General features: G+C 41.3%; 2 protein-coding genes across 2 annotated transcripts in view; one reads left to right on the top strand and one right to left on the bottom strand.

Moving 5' to 3' along the window:
- Positions 1-207, bottom strand: part of EXTL2 (exostosin like glycosyltransferase 2) — a 23,467-nt gene extending 23,260 nt beyond the window's left edge. The window contains exon 1 of the mRNA XM_008051048.1: positions 123-207. The gene's annotated coding sequence lies outside the window, so the exon portion shown is untranslated. The remainder of the gene's footprint in view (positions 1-122) is intronic.
- A 1,162-nt stretch (positions 208-1,369) lies between these two features.
- SLC30A7 (solute carrier family 30 member 7) overlaps positions 1,370-14,008 on the top strand; it is a 65,970-nt gene continuing 53,331 nt past the window's right edge. Inside the window, exons 1-3 of the mRNA XM_008051088.2 lie at positions 1,370-1,636; positions 1,853-1,954; positions 12,954-13,067. Of these exons, the coding sequence (XP_008049279.1) occupies positions 1,557-1,636; positions 1,853-1,954; positions 12,954-13,067 (296 nt within the window). The 5' untranslated portion in view covers positions 1,370-1,556. The remainder of the gene's footprint in view (positions 1,637-1,852; positions 1,955-12,953; positions 13,068-14,008) is intronic.

The raw sequence follows: 14,008 nt of genomic DNA, 5'->3' as shown, positions 1-14,008 counted from the left end.
GCAGGCCTGGCGGCCCCCTAGGAGGGGGCTTCTGCCCACGTTCCCCGAAACTGCCAGGGAGGCTCTGCCGGGAGTCACTGCCGCGGCTGCTGCCCCCGGGGTGACCTGGAAGCGAAACGGACCTGCACGAATTCTGGTTTCAGCCGATCGAGACTGTAGGGGACAACGCAGCGATCAAGGCTCACATCAACCACGGCAGTGTAGGACCTACCGCGAAGGTCTCCTTTTACAGAACACCTTGCCCAGTCTGTGTTCAAAGATATGGATTGATGCCGGTGGTGGCGTCGCGCGCCTGGGCTGCCCAGCTACTCGGGAGGCTGAGGCGGGAGGATCCCTGGGGCCCGGGAGGTCAAGACTGCGGTGAGCTGGGATCGCGCCCCTGCCCTCCAGTCTGGCGACAGATCAAGACCCCCGTCTCTTAAAGTGAGAATAACAAAAAGACATTGATCGCCTCCCGCGTGACTGGACGGGAGTATCCGGCGCTCCTGGGTCGAGGTGAACTGGATTACGGGTTTGTTCACCCAGCGGTGCCCTACCTCGCGCGTCCTGCGCACAGGCTGCAGGAGAACGCGCGGGCGACCGGACTGTCCAGCGCAGCCACCTACCGCCCCTGGATTCCATGCCAATGCGGGGCCATGGCGAGAGGGCAGGCGCTGGCGCCCGTGCATCCGGGAACGGTGGCAGAGGGCGGTCGGCTGGGCGTGAGCAAAGTCTCAACTTTCCGCCAGCCACGTCTGCAGGTCGCCAGCTCCGGATTTTCCTCCTGGGTCCAGGTGGCAAAACCCCGCCCCGGGTCAGTCCCGCAGCCCGCCTGGGAGTCAGCGGGCCACCTTCCGCCTGCCCAACAGCTCCCACCTCGGCTCGCCCCACCGCCAGTCCCGCCCCCACCTTTCGCCTTCCGAACCGCTCCCACTTCGCTGCGCCGCAAGCCCCGCCCCACCGTATGCCCCGCCCCACTCAGGCCCCGCCCCCTCCTTCCGCCTTCTGAACGGCTCCCACTTGGCTTCGCTCCGCCGTAAGCCCCGCCCCGCTGCGAGCCCTGCCTCCTCCTTCCGCCTTCCGAACAGCTCCCACGCCACTCCGCTCCTCCGTAAGCCCCTCCCCGCCGTTGGCCCCGCCCCACCATAGGCCCCGCCCAGTTCAGGCCCCGCCCTCTCCTTCCGTCTTCGAATAGCTGGCTCCCACCTCGCTCCGCTACGCCGTAAGCCCTGCCCCGCCCCGCTGTAAGCCACGCCCTGCAGTAGGCCCCTCCCCCTTCCTCGCTTTCTGAGTAGCTCCCAGCTCGCCCCGCTCAGCCGTAGGCCCCGCCCCGCCGTAGGTCCCGCCCCGCTCAGGTCCCACCCCCTCCTTTCCCGTCCCAGGACGCGTTGCGCGGCCCGGGCCGGAAGTCCGCGAGTTCCCGGGTGTGAGTCCGTGCCTGTCTGTGTTTCGCCACGGCGCGCGGCCCGGGAAAAGGGCTGGGGGTTCCCGGCCGAGGCGTCCCTCCTGTCTCTGCCGTCGCCCGACGGAGCCGCTTCTAGAGGAGCGCAGACCCGGCCCTTCGCAGGGCGGAGAAGATGTTGCCCCTGTCCATCAAGGACGATGAATACAAACCGCCCAAGTTCAATCTGCTCAGCAAGATCTCGGGCTGGTTTAGGTGAGGGCGGTGTGTTCGCGGGGAGGGGTGGCCCAGACCTCAGGGTGGCCGGGGTCTAGAGGGGTGTCCGGCGTCGGCGGGGAGGGCCCAGACCTCGGGGCGGCCGGGGAGACCACTCCACGAGCAAGGAGCATGCGGGCCGGGCGGGTCTTGGAGGGGGACCCCCGGGGTTTCCGACCCACTGACTCCTGCCCTTCCCTCTCGTGCCGTGCTCAGGTCCATCCTGACAGACAAGACGTCCCGGAACCTGTTTTTCTTCCTGTGCCTAAACCTCTCTTTCGCTTTTGTGGAGCTCCTCTACGGCATCTGGAGCAACTGGTAACCGAGGGGAGAGGGGTTGTGGTGGAAGCAGGGGTGGGGGGACGGAGCCCCGGTGCCACGTCGCTGCTCGCGGAAGCTCCGGGCTTACCTGTGCCACTCGCCTCTGTGCGGAGTCGCCTTCTGGTGACCACCCCAGTCCGGTTGGGCTGCCTTTCTGAAGATGTGGGGCTTGTCATGTGCAGGCCTTCTTGTCGCCACCCTCCCTTGTCCCCACCTCCGGCAGATAAGACTGACAGCCCCCTCTTCGGTTTGCCGGGTGGAGAGTCTTGCCTCTCAGACCGCACACCTTGGCTTGGCCCACTTTGTTGGAATTGGGGGAAACCTGTTTGCTGCTTCTCTGGGGGGAGTAGCATTTGAATTTCACCCTTGCCGTTCTGGGAGTGGGCTTCTGAGATGTCTGTTCAGTTGGTTATATTAGGCCTTGGAACAGGGAAGAGATTGGTGATAGAAAGGGATGTCCGGGGAAATGGCTGTCACTCTCTTCTCTCTCGAATTTGATGCTGCCACTGTCTCGAGATTTTCCTCTGGTCTAGACTGCAGTTTTTTGAAAGCTTACATGTCTCTAGTTGATGGTGTTTGGTGTCTCCTTTGAGTCCTGTCTTGAACTGCTTTAGGAAGAGGGAAATCGAGTGGAAGTCCACGGAATGAAGTTACTATTTTTCAGGTAATTGCTGTTGAACCTAAAGTCCTATGAAGTTGGTCAGCTAACAGACCATCACACTTGTGGGTGTACTGATTTTATCTTTAGATCTCACTACCTGTTCAAAAATCTGGTGAAAACCAACTCTCAGAATCTTACATCAAGCTTCAGGGCATTCTTGTATTCCCTGAAATGACCTTGGACCCTAGATTAAGAACCTGTGCTGTCTATGCTTTATTTTTTAATTATTAAATAGATTTAGTCGCTGTCCTTTGTCCATTTTCAGAGAGAATTGCTGTCTCTGATCTTTATTGAGATCAAATAGACGTTAGATAATATCTCCAGGTATTGTGATATGTATCCTTTTATGTAAAAAGTAGGCTTCTTTCAATTCAATCATTTCAATTTTATCAAAAATACTCAGTAACTGGCAGATTATGTAGGATATTGGTTCAGTCAGAACTGGAGTATAAATGGCTTATTGACACAGTGAAATCCCTGTACATGTAATAGCCATTTTGAATCCTCTGAGAATCATACATAATTTCATCTGAAGGACACCCATCATAATTGAATTTTTTAATCCCATAGTATTAATACCCTTTGATGTATAGTAGATGTTAAAAGCACTATAATCTTGTATTTGAACTTTATCATAAACATACAATATTTATAATATATTTTATATGTTTCTCTTCCTAAACTAAGTCATAGTTTTGGTGCATATGCCAATTGTATCGAGACTGTATCATAGCTTATATGTGCTGTTTTGTTGCATGTACTTTATATTGCAATACATTATATTTCACTATTGCCTTCCATTACATAAATCACCCTGTGAAATATCTTGTTCAAGGGATTCATGCTTGAAGTGCCTAAAGCACCTGTTTTATGGAAAGTTGGATGTCTAGTAACTCTTTTGATCTATAGAGATCAAAAGATTCAGCAGGGCACAAGGAAAACATCAGCAGTGGGTGACTTGTTCTTCTTACCGCTGTCAGTGTACTCTCTTTCACTGTGTTATATCTTCCAGCTAGATTTGAAATCTAGCCCTGTGTTGGTTACACTTGGATTATTTAGCAGGTAATCATCTTTGATGGATGTATATGCTAACTTCCATATCTATAAACAGGTATTTCCCAATATGCATTTTTATCAGTAATTGTGCAGTACACACCTCTTTCCATTAAGATTGGGCAGATTTAGAAATTATGTTAGTCTTTTTATAATCTGACTTTCTGTGTTTTACTTAGACATCACAATTTTTAGTTCCTTTTGCTGACTTATTAGTAATTTTTTTTATGTGACAAGATTACCCTTCTTCCTATAGGTTTAGTTAGCTTTTGAGTTCCCTGATTAAATTTCTCACCGAAACCCAATTTCTGTATCATGATCATGCTTGTGTTCAATTTCATTCTGTAAAAATAAGTTTCAAGTTGTTGAGAACATGAAATACCAATAATTTTTTTCCCCATAGGGGCTTAAAACATGAATTAAACACTCTTCTTGAATAAAGATTCATAGACTCAATTGCTCTAGTTGCAACAAATGTTAAATTGTTTTGGTTTTTCTTCAGAGTATTCATTTTAGAGAAAGAACTTCATTATAGTTGATTTATAGCTTTGATGGTGACAAAGTATCTTCAGTGGAAGAATACTTCACTATTAACAAATTTATTTTCAGTAGTATTTTTTACCAAAGCAGTTGCAATCATTTTCCCTTTAGTTGTAGAAGAAAATCAGGTAACCCTAAAGGCAATTGTCTTTGTGTTGGCAAAGTAAATATTTGTTCAAGAAATGTTGATGGCAATACCGGATATATGGTTCTACTTCCATGTATTAAGTCACAATAGATATTTGTAAAGCAATTCCTTGCTGCCATTAATCACATATTTTGCTATTAAATTAAAATTTTCATATATGTCAGTCTTTTAAAATCAGCTTTTTCCCTCTCAGAGGGCCGCATTACCAGCTTATGGTGATGCCGTTGCTTTCTTTGTAGTTTTATTTTTCACCTTGAAAACTTAGGTAAGTATTGCATTTTGCTGAGGTTTTTTGTAAGTAAGGGATTATATAGTGGAATATAGTGGAGTTGTGAGTTATTTCACTGTGGTTCATTAGCTTATTGACTTTACTAATGTCAAGGTTTTAAGGATTTTCTAATTTCTTGATAATAAATTGACAGTTAATGTTTTTCTCTTTCTTTTCACATTCTCTCTTTTCTTTTTCACATTCACATAGTGGGAACCAGCTGAAAAGGAGTTTGTGAATTACGACGATTCTCTTATCTTCAATTTGGAATTGATGTTTAACAAACAATATAAACATACTGTTAACTTAGTTACCAGTAGACCTTTTTTTAAAAATCTTTTGTTATGAAAAATCTTCAATATCTCTAAAAATACAGAGTTTACTGAACTCACGTACCCATCACCCAGCTTTAACATTTCTCAACCCATGGTGTATTTTATTCACTGTGTTGCCCGGGTCCCACCATCGGATTGTTTTAAAGCAGATACAAGATATGATTTCTTATGCTTCTCCCATCCAAGTATTAACCAGGACCAAGCCTGCTTAGCCTCTGAGATCAGACGAGATCAGGCACGTTCAGGGTGGTTTGGCTGTCGACTCATACACTTCTCTAAAAGGTAAAGGCCTCCCCCTTTTTAACATAATCCCAAACCATTGCCACCTATAAAAACCAATAATTCCTTAATATCCAGTTAGGAAGTATTCAGGTGTCTCTCCTTGTCTCATAAATTCTTGTTACATTTAGTTTCATAGGTTAGAATTCAAACAAGAGCTACACATAGTGCTTGGCTAAAATATGTCTCAAGTCTCTCTTAATTTATAGATTCTCTTTCTCTCTGTCTCTCTTTCTTTGTTTTTTGACTTGAATAGACCCTAAATAAAATTCTTTTCAATTTCCTTGCCATATTTTCTGTTCACATTTATGCTTCCATGTTCAGGTTTCTCCTCTATACTCTAAGGCATTTTCCATATTAAAATGTGTTTAAAAAGTAGTCACTTAAAAAAGTTTAAAAGTACATTTTGGAGAAACTAACAGTGCTCTTCTTTAAGCACTAAACAAGTACGCTGATTTTAGCACCTAGTGTTTTTTACTGTGATTTACTGAAGGTACGTTTGGTGTTTCAATTATATAACCTTAGATTTTCTCTATGCTGCCTTTATTTTTTAAGATGATTTATGGCATACAGTTTAATGATAATTCATAATCAGAAACATTTGTGAAGATTGAATATGAACAACAAAACTGACACTCCTTATGATCAGTGTTTTTACATGGCCCAGGTGAGGAGAGAATTAAAAGTGGACTGTTTTTCATATGAGTTTGTCTACATATTTGCAGCTTAGTGACTTTTGAGTCATGATATCAGGTTTATGGGAAAAGATCTCATTGCAGTGCTTTAAGAGGACATAATGTTCTTCCATCTCAGAAGAGGAAGGAGTTTTTCAGGTAGAGTCACTTTTTATTTAATACTAAATGTAACATTTTAATGGAAATTAAATTTACTTAACATTTAGATAAATTTTCATTTTGATGACTGTTAAAATTGCCATATTGTATCTAAACCTCTTTAGAAGGAATTTAACTGCTGTAGTAGATAAAGAGAATTTACATTTTATTTCCTATTAAGGCAATGTTTGGTGTCTGTTGAATGCATCTAAAATAAGTTTGTTGGGAAAAAAATATTTATGTACTAGTTTACTAGAGCTGACTTGTAACTACCACAGACTGGACGGCTTAACAGAAATCTATCTCAGGGTTGTGGAGGCTAGAAATCTGAGATCAAGGTGTCAGGGTTGATTCTTTCTGAAGGCTCCAGGAACAATCTGTTTCATGACCTTTCCCTAGCATCAGGTGGTTTGCTGGCAACCTTCAACATTCTCTGACTTGTAGAAGCTTTGTCTGTTCTCTGCCTTATCTTTACATGGTGGTCTCCTGTGTGTCTTCCTTCAAATTTCCCTTTTTTAGAAGGGCACAAGTCACTGAATTAAGGTTCACCTAATGACCTCATCTTAACTACTTATATCTACAGTGAACCTGTTTCTAAATAAGGTTACATTGTGAGGTACTAGGGGTTAAGTTTTCAATATGTGAATTTTGAACGGGGAAGAGCGGTACACAATTCAACCCGTGGCATAGTGTCTTACTAATATGTGTAGATCAATAAATCAGTAAATGTTTATTTGTTTGTGTTTATTTTGAATGAATACCCTGCCTTCTAAACGGATTTACAGTCATTTAAAATATAACAAGAAGGGGGACCCAAAAACAATCAGAATTATTTTTTGGAGGGTGGACCCCGTCTAGTATAGGCTTCCCCTGCTAGGTGAGTGTTCTAGAAACCCATTGGCATCAGTGTACCTGTTAGCATTGTGAGAGGCTGCGTTTGGCTTTAGTAAATTTATTTTTTGGAGATTCTTTCAAAATGTTTGCCCATTTTGTGATAGGTTGATTTACAAACGTACCTGCCCACACCATGCTGAGTGTTTGGCAGTTTTTGACCAAAAATGGTGTGATCTTGATGCCCTACCCTCCTTATTTTCCTGATCTTGCTGTGAGCGATTTTTTTTTTTAATTTCCCTGGATGAAAAAAGTCCTTAAAGGGAAATGTTTTGCCCATGTGGAAGAGGTGAAACAAAAAACGGCAGAAACACTAAAAGATGTCAAAATGGACAAGTTCAAAAAACTCTTTGGAGCAGTGGAAAAAGTGTCTTGATAGGTGTATTGCATCAAATGGAGAGGACTTCGAAGGGGACTGAAGTTTAAATATGTAAGAATAAATATACAACTTTGATAGATAAATTGCTTTTTGGGGGGAGGTCCCCCTTATATATATAATAAAACACCTATATTAAGTAATAAGAACATTTAAAAGCCATGCATAGGGAAGGTGAAAAAACCTACTAAATATGTAGTCTAATGTAGTTATTGGAGTTACTAAAATTGACTTTTAAATTGTTATAAAATTCATAAAATGAACGCAAGTATATTGTTTTATCAGAATAGAAAGATGGTTCTGAAATCAATTTTAACAGTATTTTGCCATATTAATCCTTTCTTGAGAGATAGCAGACACAGTTATAAATTGTGTTCTTATTATTATTGTGAATTTTTAACAGAGTACAGAGAAGTTCTTCAAATGGGTTTTTTATACTTTAAAATAAAGTTGAATCATTAGTTTCAGTGTTACCTAACTTTCATGTTGCAAATCTGTAATTTTCTGGTGATCTAACTATTCAAGGACACATCTTAAAATATTAAATCTGGGAAAATTGCATGAGTAACATGCTTCTTAACTTATACTCAGGTATCAGTTTTTTCACTCAACTTTTTCACTATTTACTCATTCTGCTTTGAGTTAGATATTGAAGGAGGCACCATCTGCACTTAAACTTTCTAATGGATCTATCTATATTTGAATGAAATGAATAAGATTCAGGATAAAGGTTGTAAGACATTTTCCAAAATCTTATGAAATGATTTGGCAGAGATTTATAAATTATTGTGCTTGTTCTTATAGATAAATAATGTTTTGACTTCAGTTTCTAATTCTATATTGCAAAATTTATGAGGAAATTTTAAAACTGCTTTTTCTACTTGTGGGAAGAATGTTTTTGACTTTTAGTTTGTAGCACTTCCAGTTGACGAATGCTGTAGCATCTAACTAAATGTTAAGAGCACTGGATCATGCTTTGGAACACCAAATATTTTAAGGTATTAATAATAGTGAGTAATTAACATAATTTATTACTAATAATAGTAATAAAATAGGAATAGTGATGGCTTTAATGTGACAAGCCCTGTAATAAATGTTTCACATATATTAACTCATTTATAACAATTGTACCTCTATACTCTTACTCTATTGAAATGATGGCTAAACTGAGGTACGCAAAAGTTAAATAACTTGATGGCCACAGAACTTGTAAATGTGGAGCTGGGATTTGAGCCTAGTTATTCTGACTTCAGAAGCTTGTTTTTAACTGCTTTTAACTGTTTTTAACTGAACTGATGATATGATTGCTTCCTGAATATTTTTATTGACCTCTCAAGTTCACTGATTTATTTCCTCAGCTTGTCCAGTTTGCTGATAAACAATTGGAAGAATCTTCATTGCTGATACCTGACTTTTTGTTTTTGGCATTTTCATTTGATCTTTGCTTATATTTCCCTTTTCTCCACTGAAATTCCCCATCGGTTCATATGTTTGGTCTACCTTTTTCATGGGTCTTTTAATATAATGATCCCCATTGTGATAGTTCCGATAGCTGGGCCCATATCCTGGTCTAATTCTGTCAACTGCATTCTCCACAATGTGTTCTTACTCTTTTGTGTGTCTTGAAATTTTTGATCAAATGCTAGACATTATCAGTAAAGAGTGGTAGTAGACACTGAGGTCATCGTGCTTATGACTGGAAACAGGCGTGCCTTGTCTATCAGGTCATGAGTCAGACCTTGTCTCTCAGTGGTCCTTGTGCCTGCATGTGTCACAGAAGCTCTCTCTTCAAGCTCTTGCCCGTACCCAAGCTATAGACTGCTGTTGCTTGTTTTTCAGGGCTAGGTTTGTGGTGAGGGCAGAGGAGTATTTGTTAACTCGACCCAGCCTCAGTCTTACGCAGATCCTGAAACCTCAACGGCAGTGGTTTGGTTTTTTCCAACATTTTTACCCCTTCTCCCATTGATAGATGAATGCCACTGTGTATATGTGTATGGTCTTGGGTGGGAGCAGGTTTCCTGCTCTTTCCTTAGTGATGGCACAATACCTGCTTTGGTTGAGACAGAATTTCTTGCCCCTCTTTCAGGGGCTTTCCTTAGTGATGGCTTAGCGAATAATATGAATCTTTAAATTATCACAAGTAAAAATATGCCATTTAATGTATTGTAAGAACTTTATAGTAACACACTTTTATTTTTTCGACCGTGTGTGCTATTATTGTCATATATTTAACATTTACATGTTTTAAACCCCATAATACAGTGTTCCTATTTCTACTTTATACCAGAGGTTAGCAAACTTTTTATGGAAACAGCAGATGGTAAATATTTTTGATTTTAAGGGCCATAAAGTCTCTGTCACAACTCTTCCCCTTTACTGGTGTACAGAAGCAGCTATAGACAATACTCTTGAACTAATGAGCATAACTGTGTTCTAGCAAAACTTCATGGACCTGGATTTGGCCTAGAGTTCATAGCTTACTGACCTCTGCTATAGATAGTCAGTTATCTTTAAAAAAAAAAACAAAACCAAAATCAGCTATATTGAGATATAATTCACATACCATACAGTTTATCCTTTTAGTATATTCAACGAAGTTATAAAACCATCATAACATAGTCAGTCGTGATGTACCTCTTTCATTCCTGACCTTTAGTAATTTGGTTCTTTTTGGTTCTTTTCTCTTTTTTTCTGGTCAGTCTAGCTAAAAGTTACCAATTTTGTTGATGTTTTCAAAGCACCAACTTTTGGTTTTGTCGATTTTTCCTATTCTTCTATCTCAATTATTTTTATGAGAAATTAAAGGTAAGAAAAATTAATTTTTGTATTTACCCACATATTTGTCATTTTCAATACTCTTAATTTCTTTTTACAGATCTACATTTTCCTGTGGTGTTATTACTATTTGAGGGACTTCTTTACTATTTTATTTAACTCAGGCCCGCTGGCAATGGATTCCCTCTGCTTTGTTATCTGCAAAAAAGTCTATTTTGCCTTCATTTTTGAAATATATTTTGCTAGATATAGAATTTTTTTTAATTAAAAAAAAAAAAAACCTAACCACTACAGCCTTAGTTTGAGTCTTTCTCCCAAGTAAATACTATAAAGTCCTAAATACTGCCCCATCTGATTTTGTTTGCTGAATTATTATTGTTATTCATTTTTGGCCTGGTAATGATTGTTTTATTAAAATGTATGACAAAATTTTGAATAATTAGGCAAACAGGTATATAAACAACTTATCAAGAAATGGAGTTTTACTTAATGGAGTTTACTAATATATTTGAAACTTCACCTTTTTTTTTTTTTTTGCGTTGGAATCTCACTCTGTCACCCAGGCTGGAGTGCAGTGGCATGTTCTTGGCCACCCCAGCATCTACCTGCTGGGCTCAGGCATTCCTTCCACCTCAGCCTTACAAGTAACTTGGAATACAGGTGTGTACCACCACGCTCAGCTAATTTTTTGATTTATTGTAGAGAGGGGGTCATGCCAAGTTGCCTGGGCTAGTCTTGAACCCATGGGCTCAGGCAATCCTCTCACCTCAGCCTCCCAAAGTGCTGGGATTATAGATTTGAGCCACTGTGCCCAGCTGAAACTTCTACTTTTAAAATTTGATTTTATTTTAGATTCAGGAGGCTTATGTGCAGGTTTGTTACATGGATACATAATTTTAAGTTGGCAGTGTTTTTTTTTCCTCCGGTACTTTTTAAAAAAAATTGAAGTCTCAATCTGTTGCCCATGCTGGAGTGCTGTGGCACACTCACGGTCACTGCAGCCTTGACCTGTGGGCTTAGGTGATCCTTCCACCTCAGCCTTCCAAGTAGCTGGAACCACAGGCGTGCACCACCATGTCGCGCTAATTTTTTTGATTCATTGTAGAGATGAAGTCTTGGCAAGTTGCTCAGGCTGGTCTTGAACCCATGGACTCAAGCAGTCTTCTCACTTTTGCCTTCCAAAGTGCTGGGATGACAGGCATGAGCCACCATTTCTGACCTTCTTCTAGTACTTTAAAGATGTTTGCTCTATTGCATTCTGGCTTAAATAGTTTCTGATCAAAAACATGCTATAAATCTTATCTTTTTTTTTTTTTAAATCTAATTTTTCTCTTTTTTTCTCTGGCTTTTCAAGATTTTTCTCTTTCTCTTTGGTGTCCAGCAGGTTGTGAAGTGTGCAGGGTTTCTTCCCTGCTTGGCATTCATTAAACTTCTTGGATCTATGTGATTTGTTTTCTTTTATGAATTTTGGAAAATTCTCAACCATTATCCCTTAAAATACTTTTTCTACCCTATTCGTTTTTTTTCTTCTCCTGGGTCTCCAACTACATGTAGTTTAGTCTGGTTAATACTCCCAGACAGATTTTAGAGGCTCTGTTCTTTCTGTGTGTATGTCTGTCTTTCTCTACCCCCTTTCCTCGTGTTTCACGTTGTATAATTTCATCTGACCTGATTCTGTATCCAGTCTGCTCAGAAGCCTGTGAATATTGTTCTTCATCTTCAATATTGTAATTTTGGAGGACTTGCCATTTCTTTCATAGTTGTGTTCTTTCATAGTTTCTAGCTCTGTGGACAGTCCTCATGTGTTCATGAATTTTCTCCACCTTTATACTACATCTTTTAGTGTATGAATTATGTTTGTTTTAAAGTCCTTGCTGATTGTTCCGACATTTGGGCCATTTCTGGTTCTGATTCTGTTGACTGCCACAACTCCTGACAATGAGTCTCTATTTTTTGGTATTGTTACTGAGTGTTAGATATTGTGTTTAAAAGAATAATAGAGACTGACATTCATAGTGTATGTGTCCAGAAATGGGAATACCTATTTTTCTGTGTGGCCATTAGTGTGAGGATTTTGAACCTCTCTGGTCAATTGTTTAAACTGAGTTTGAGCTAGGTTTTGTGTTTTGTTGCTAGTTAATTTCAACAAGTCACAGACTTCACCATTCTCCTCCCTGTGATGAGTAGCGCACTGGTACTAGAGGGCTCTTCAGGGTCCTTGCCCCTTCCCGGCTTTCAGTCTGTGCTCCCACTGGTGAGAGCACTTCCCTGCACTTTATTCAAGGGTGGTGCTGGGATCCCCTACAATCAAGTCATGCAGACCTCTGTGCCTGAGTGTTGGGTGGGCGTTCCTGATGTGCCGCACTCTCCTGTCCCCCTCCTGTCCCTGAGCTACAAACCTGTATCAGGATGGAGGAGCAGGGCCCCCAGCAATAGCAGATGTTTACTTTGTATCATTCTGAGATCCCGGGCCCAAGCAGGTTTGGCCTCCCATTAGCTAGGGCTGTTTTTCCGTCCCTCCCAGTGGCAGCTCCCAGTGGCAGCTGGCCTTTGCAGAGACCTAGGGCGGGCAGCATCCTCCCCTTGCCCAGCTGCGAGTGGCCCTTATTTCTGCCCTTCTCCCAGCAACTGGGCTTTTCTGGGTGAAGGGTGCAGGAGGACTTACTTTTTAGATTTTTAAAAATTGTGATATCTTTATATATTGTCATATTTATTGTCATGTCTTTTCAGAAGGTGAACTCCTGATGAGCAGAGGTTGAATCTTAAGTTTTTTTTAGAGAAGGATGCCTGCTACTTGATTTTTATTGAAATATGCCAATGTCTTTGTTCTTTTCCAGCTTAGGCTTGATTTCCGACTCTTTCCACATGTTTTTTGATAGCACTGCCATTTTGGCTGGATTGGCAGCTTCTGTTATTTCAAAATGGAGAGATAATGATGCCTTCTCTTATGGGTAAGACTTTAAAAAAAAATCTTTCTATTGAATTATAAGATATACAGAAAAATACACTGATCTTAAATTCAATGACTTGACAGACTGAAAACACTACACAGCTTGAACCTTTAAGCCCCTGGTGTCTCCTTGGTTTCTTTCCCACCCATCCTCCAATGGTGGCCACTTCTGGAACTTTGTGGATGAGTTTTGCCTGTTTTGAACAGTGTATAAGGGGGATATATGTCATATACTTTATTTGCATCTAATTTGGAAGATTGTTGATATTGTTACCATGTAGGAGAATTTCTCAACATTTAACCTGTTTTGTTTTTTTTTTCTTTTTTAAAGAAGTTTTAGGATATGAAAATAGGATTCTTTCTTCTTTTTCTTTTTGAAGGGCACCTTGCAGTTAATTTATTTAAAATCATTTCCTAATATGGTTTTGTATTACTTCTCCTCTTTGACTCTGCTTTTTTGTAAAACACTTTTCATTCCTTGCTTTTTGGACAATTAATTAAATATTTGGAGAATATCTTTATGCTTTAAGATATTGGATCATCTTAGAGGCATTGTTTACTTTTTTTGCTATCTCTTATGGAGGCAAGCAATGGGTTTTTTATTATTTGATTACACTGCTGAGTGTTTTCTTTTTTGAGCTCATGGAATATTTTGCAGTGTAATTACATGTATATGTGAGCAGAGCTCAAGACCATTGTCTTCTTTCTGTCTTCCCTACCCCTCTCTTTCCTGCTCCCCTCTGTCTCACCCCCTTTCTCCTCTCCTTCTCCCCCTCTCTCCTTCTCCCTCTCTCTCCTTCTTCCCCCTTCCCCCTCCTGCTACCCCTCTCTTCTGCTCCCCCCCTCCTGCTTCCCCTCTCTGCTGTTCCCTCTCTCTCCTGCTGTCCTCTTCTCCTCCCTCTCTTTCTCCCCCCCCCTTCCCCCCCCCCCCCCCCCCCCCCC

Source organism: Carlito syrichta, unplaced genomic scaffold (genome assembly GCF_000164805.1).
Source record: "Carlito syrichta isolate Samal-C Ts95f unplaced genomic scaffold, Tarsius_syrichta-2.0.1 Scaffold63521, whole genome shotgun sequence".
NCBI classification, from domain to species: domain Eukaryota; kingdom Metazoa; phylum Chordata; class Mammalia; order Primates; family Tarsiidae; genus Carlito; species Carlito syrichta.
Note: the sequence above shows the minus strand (reverse complement) of the source record. Positions and strands in the feature narration are given on the sequence as shown.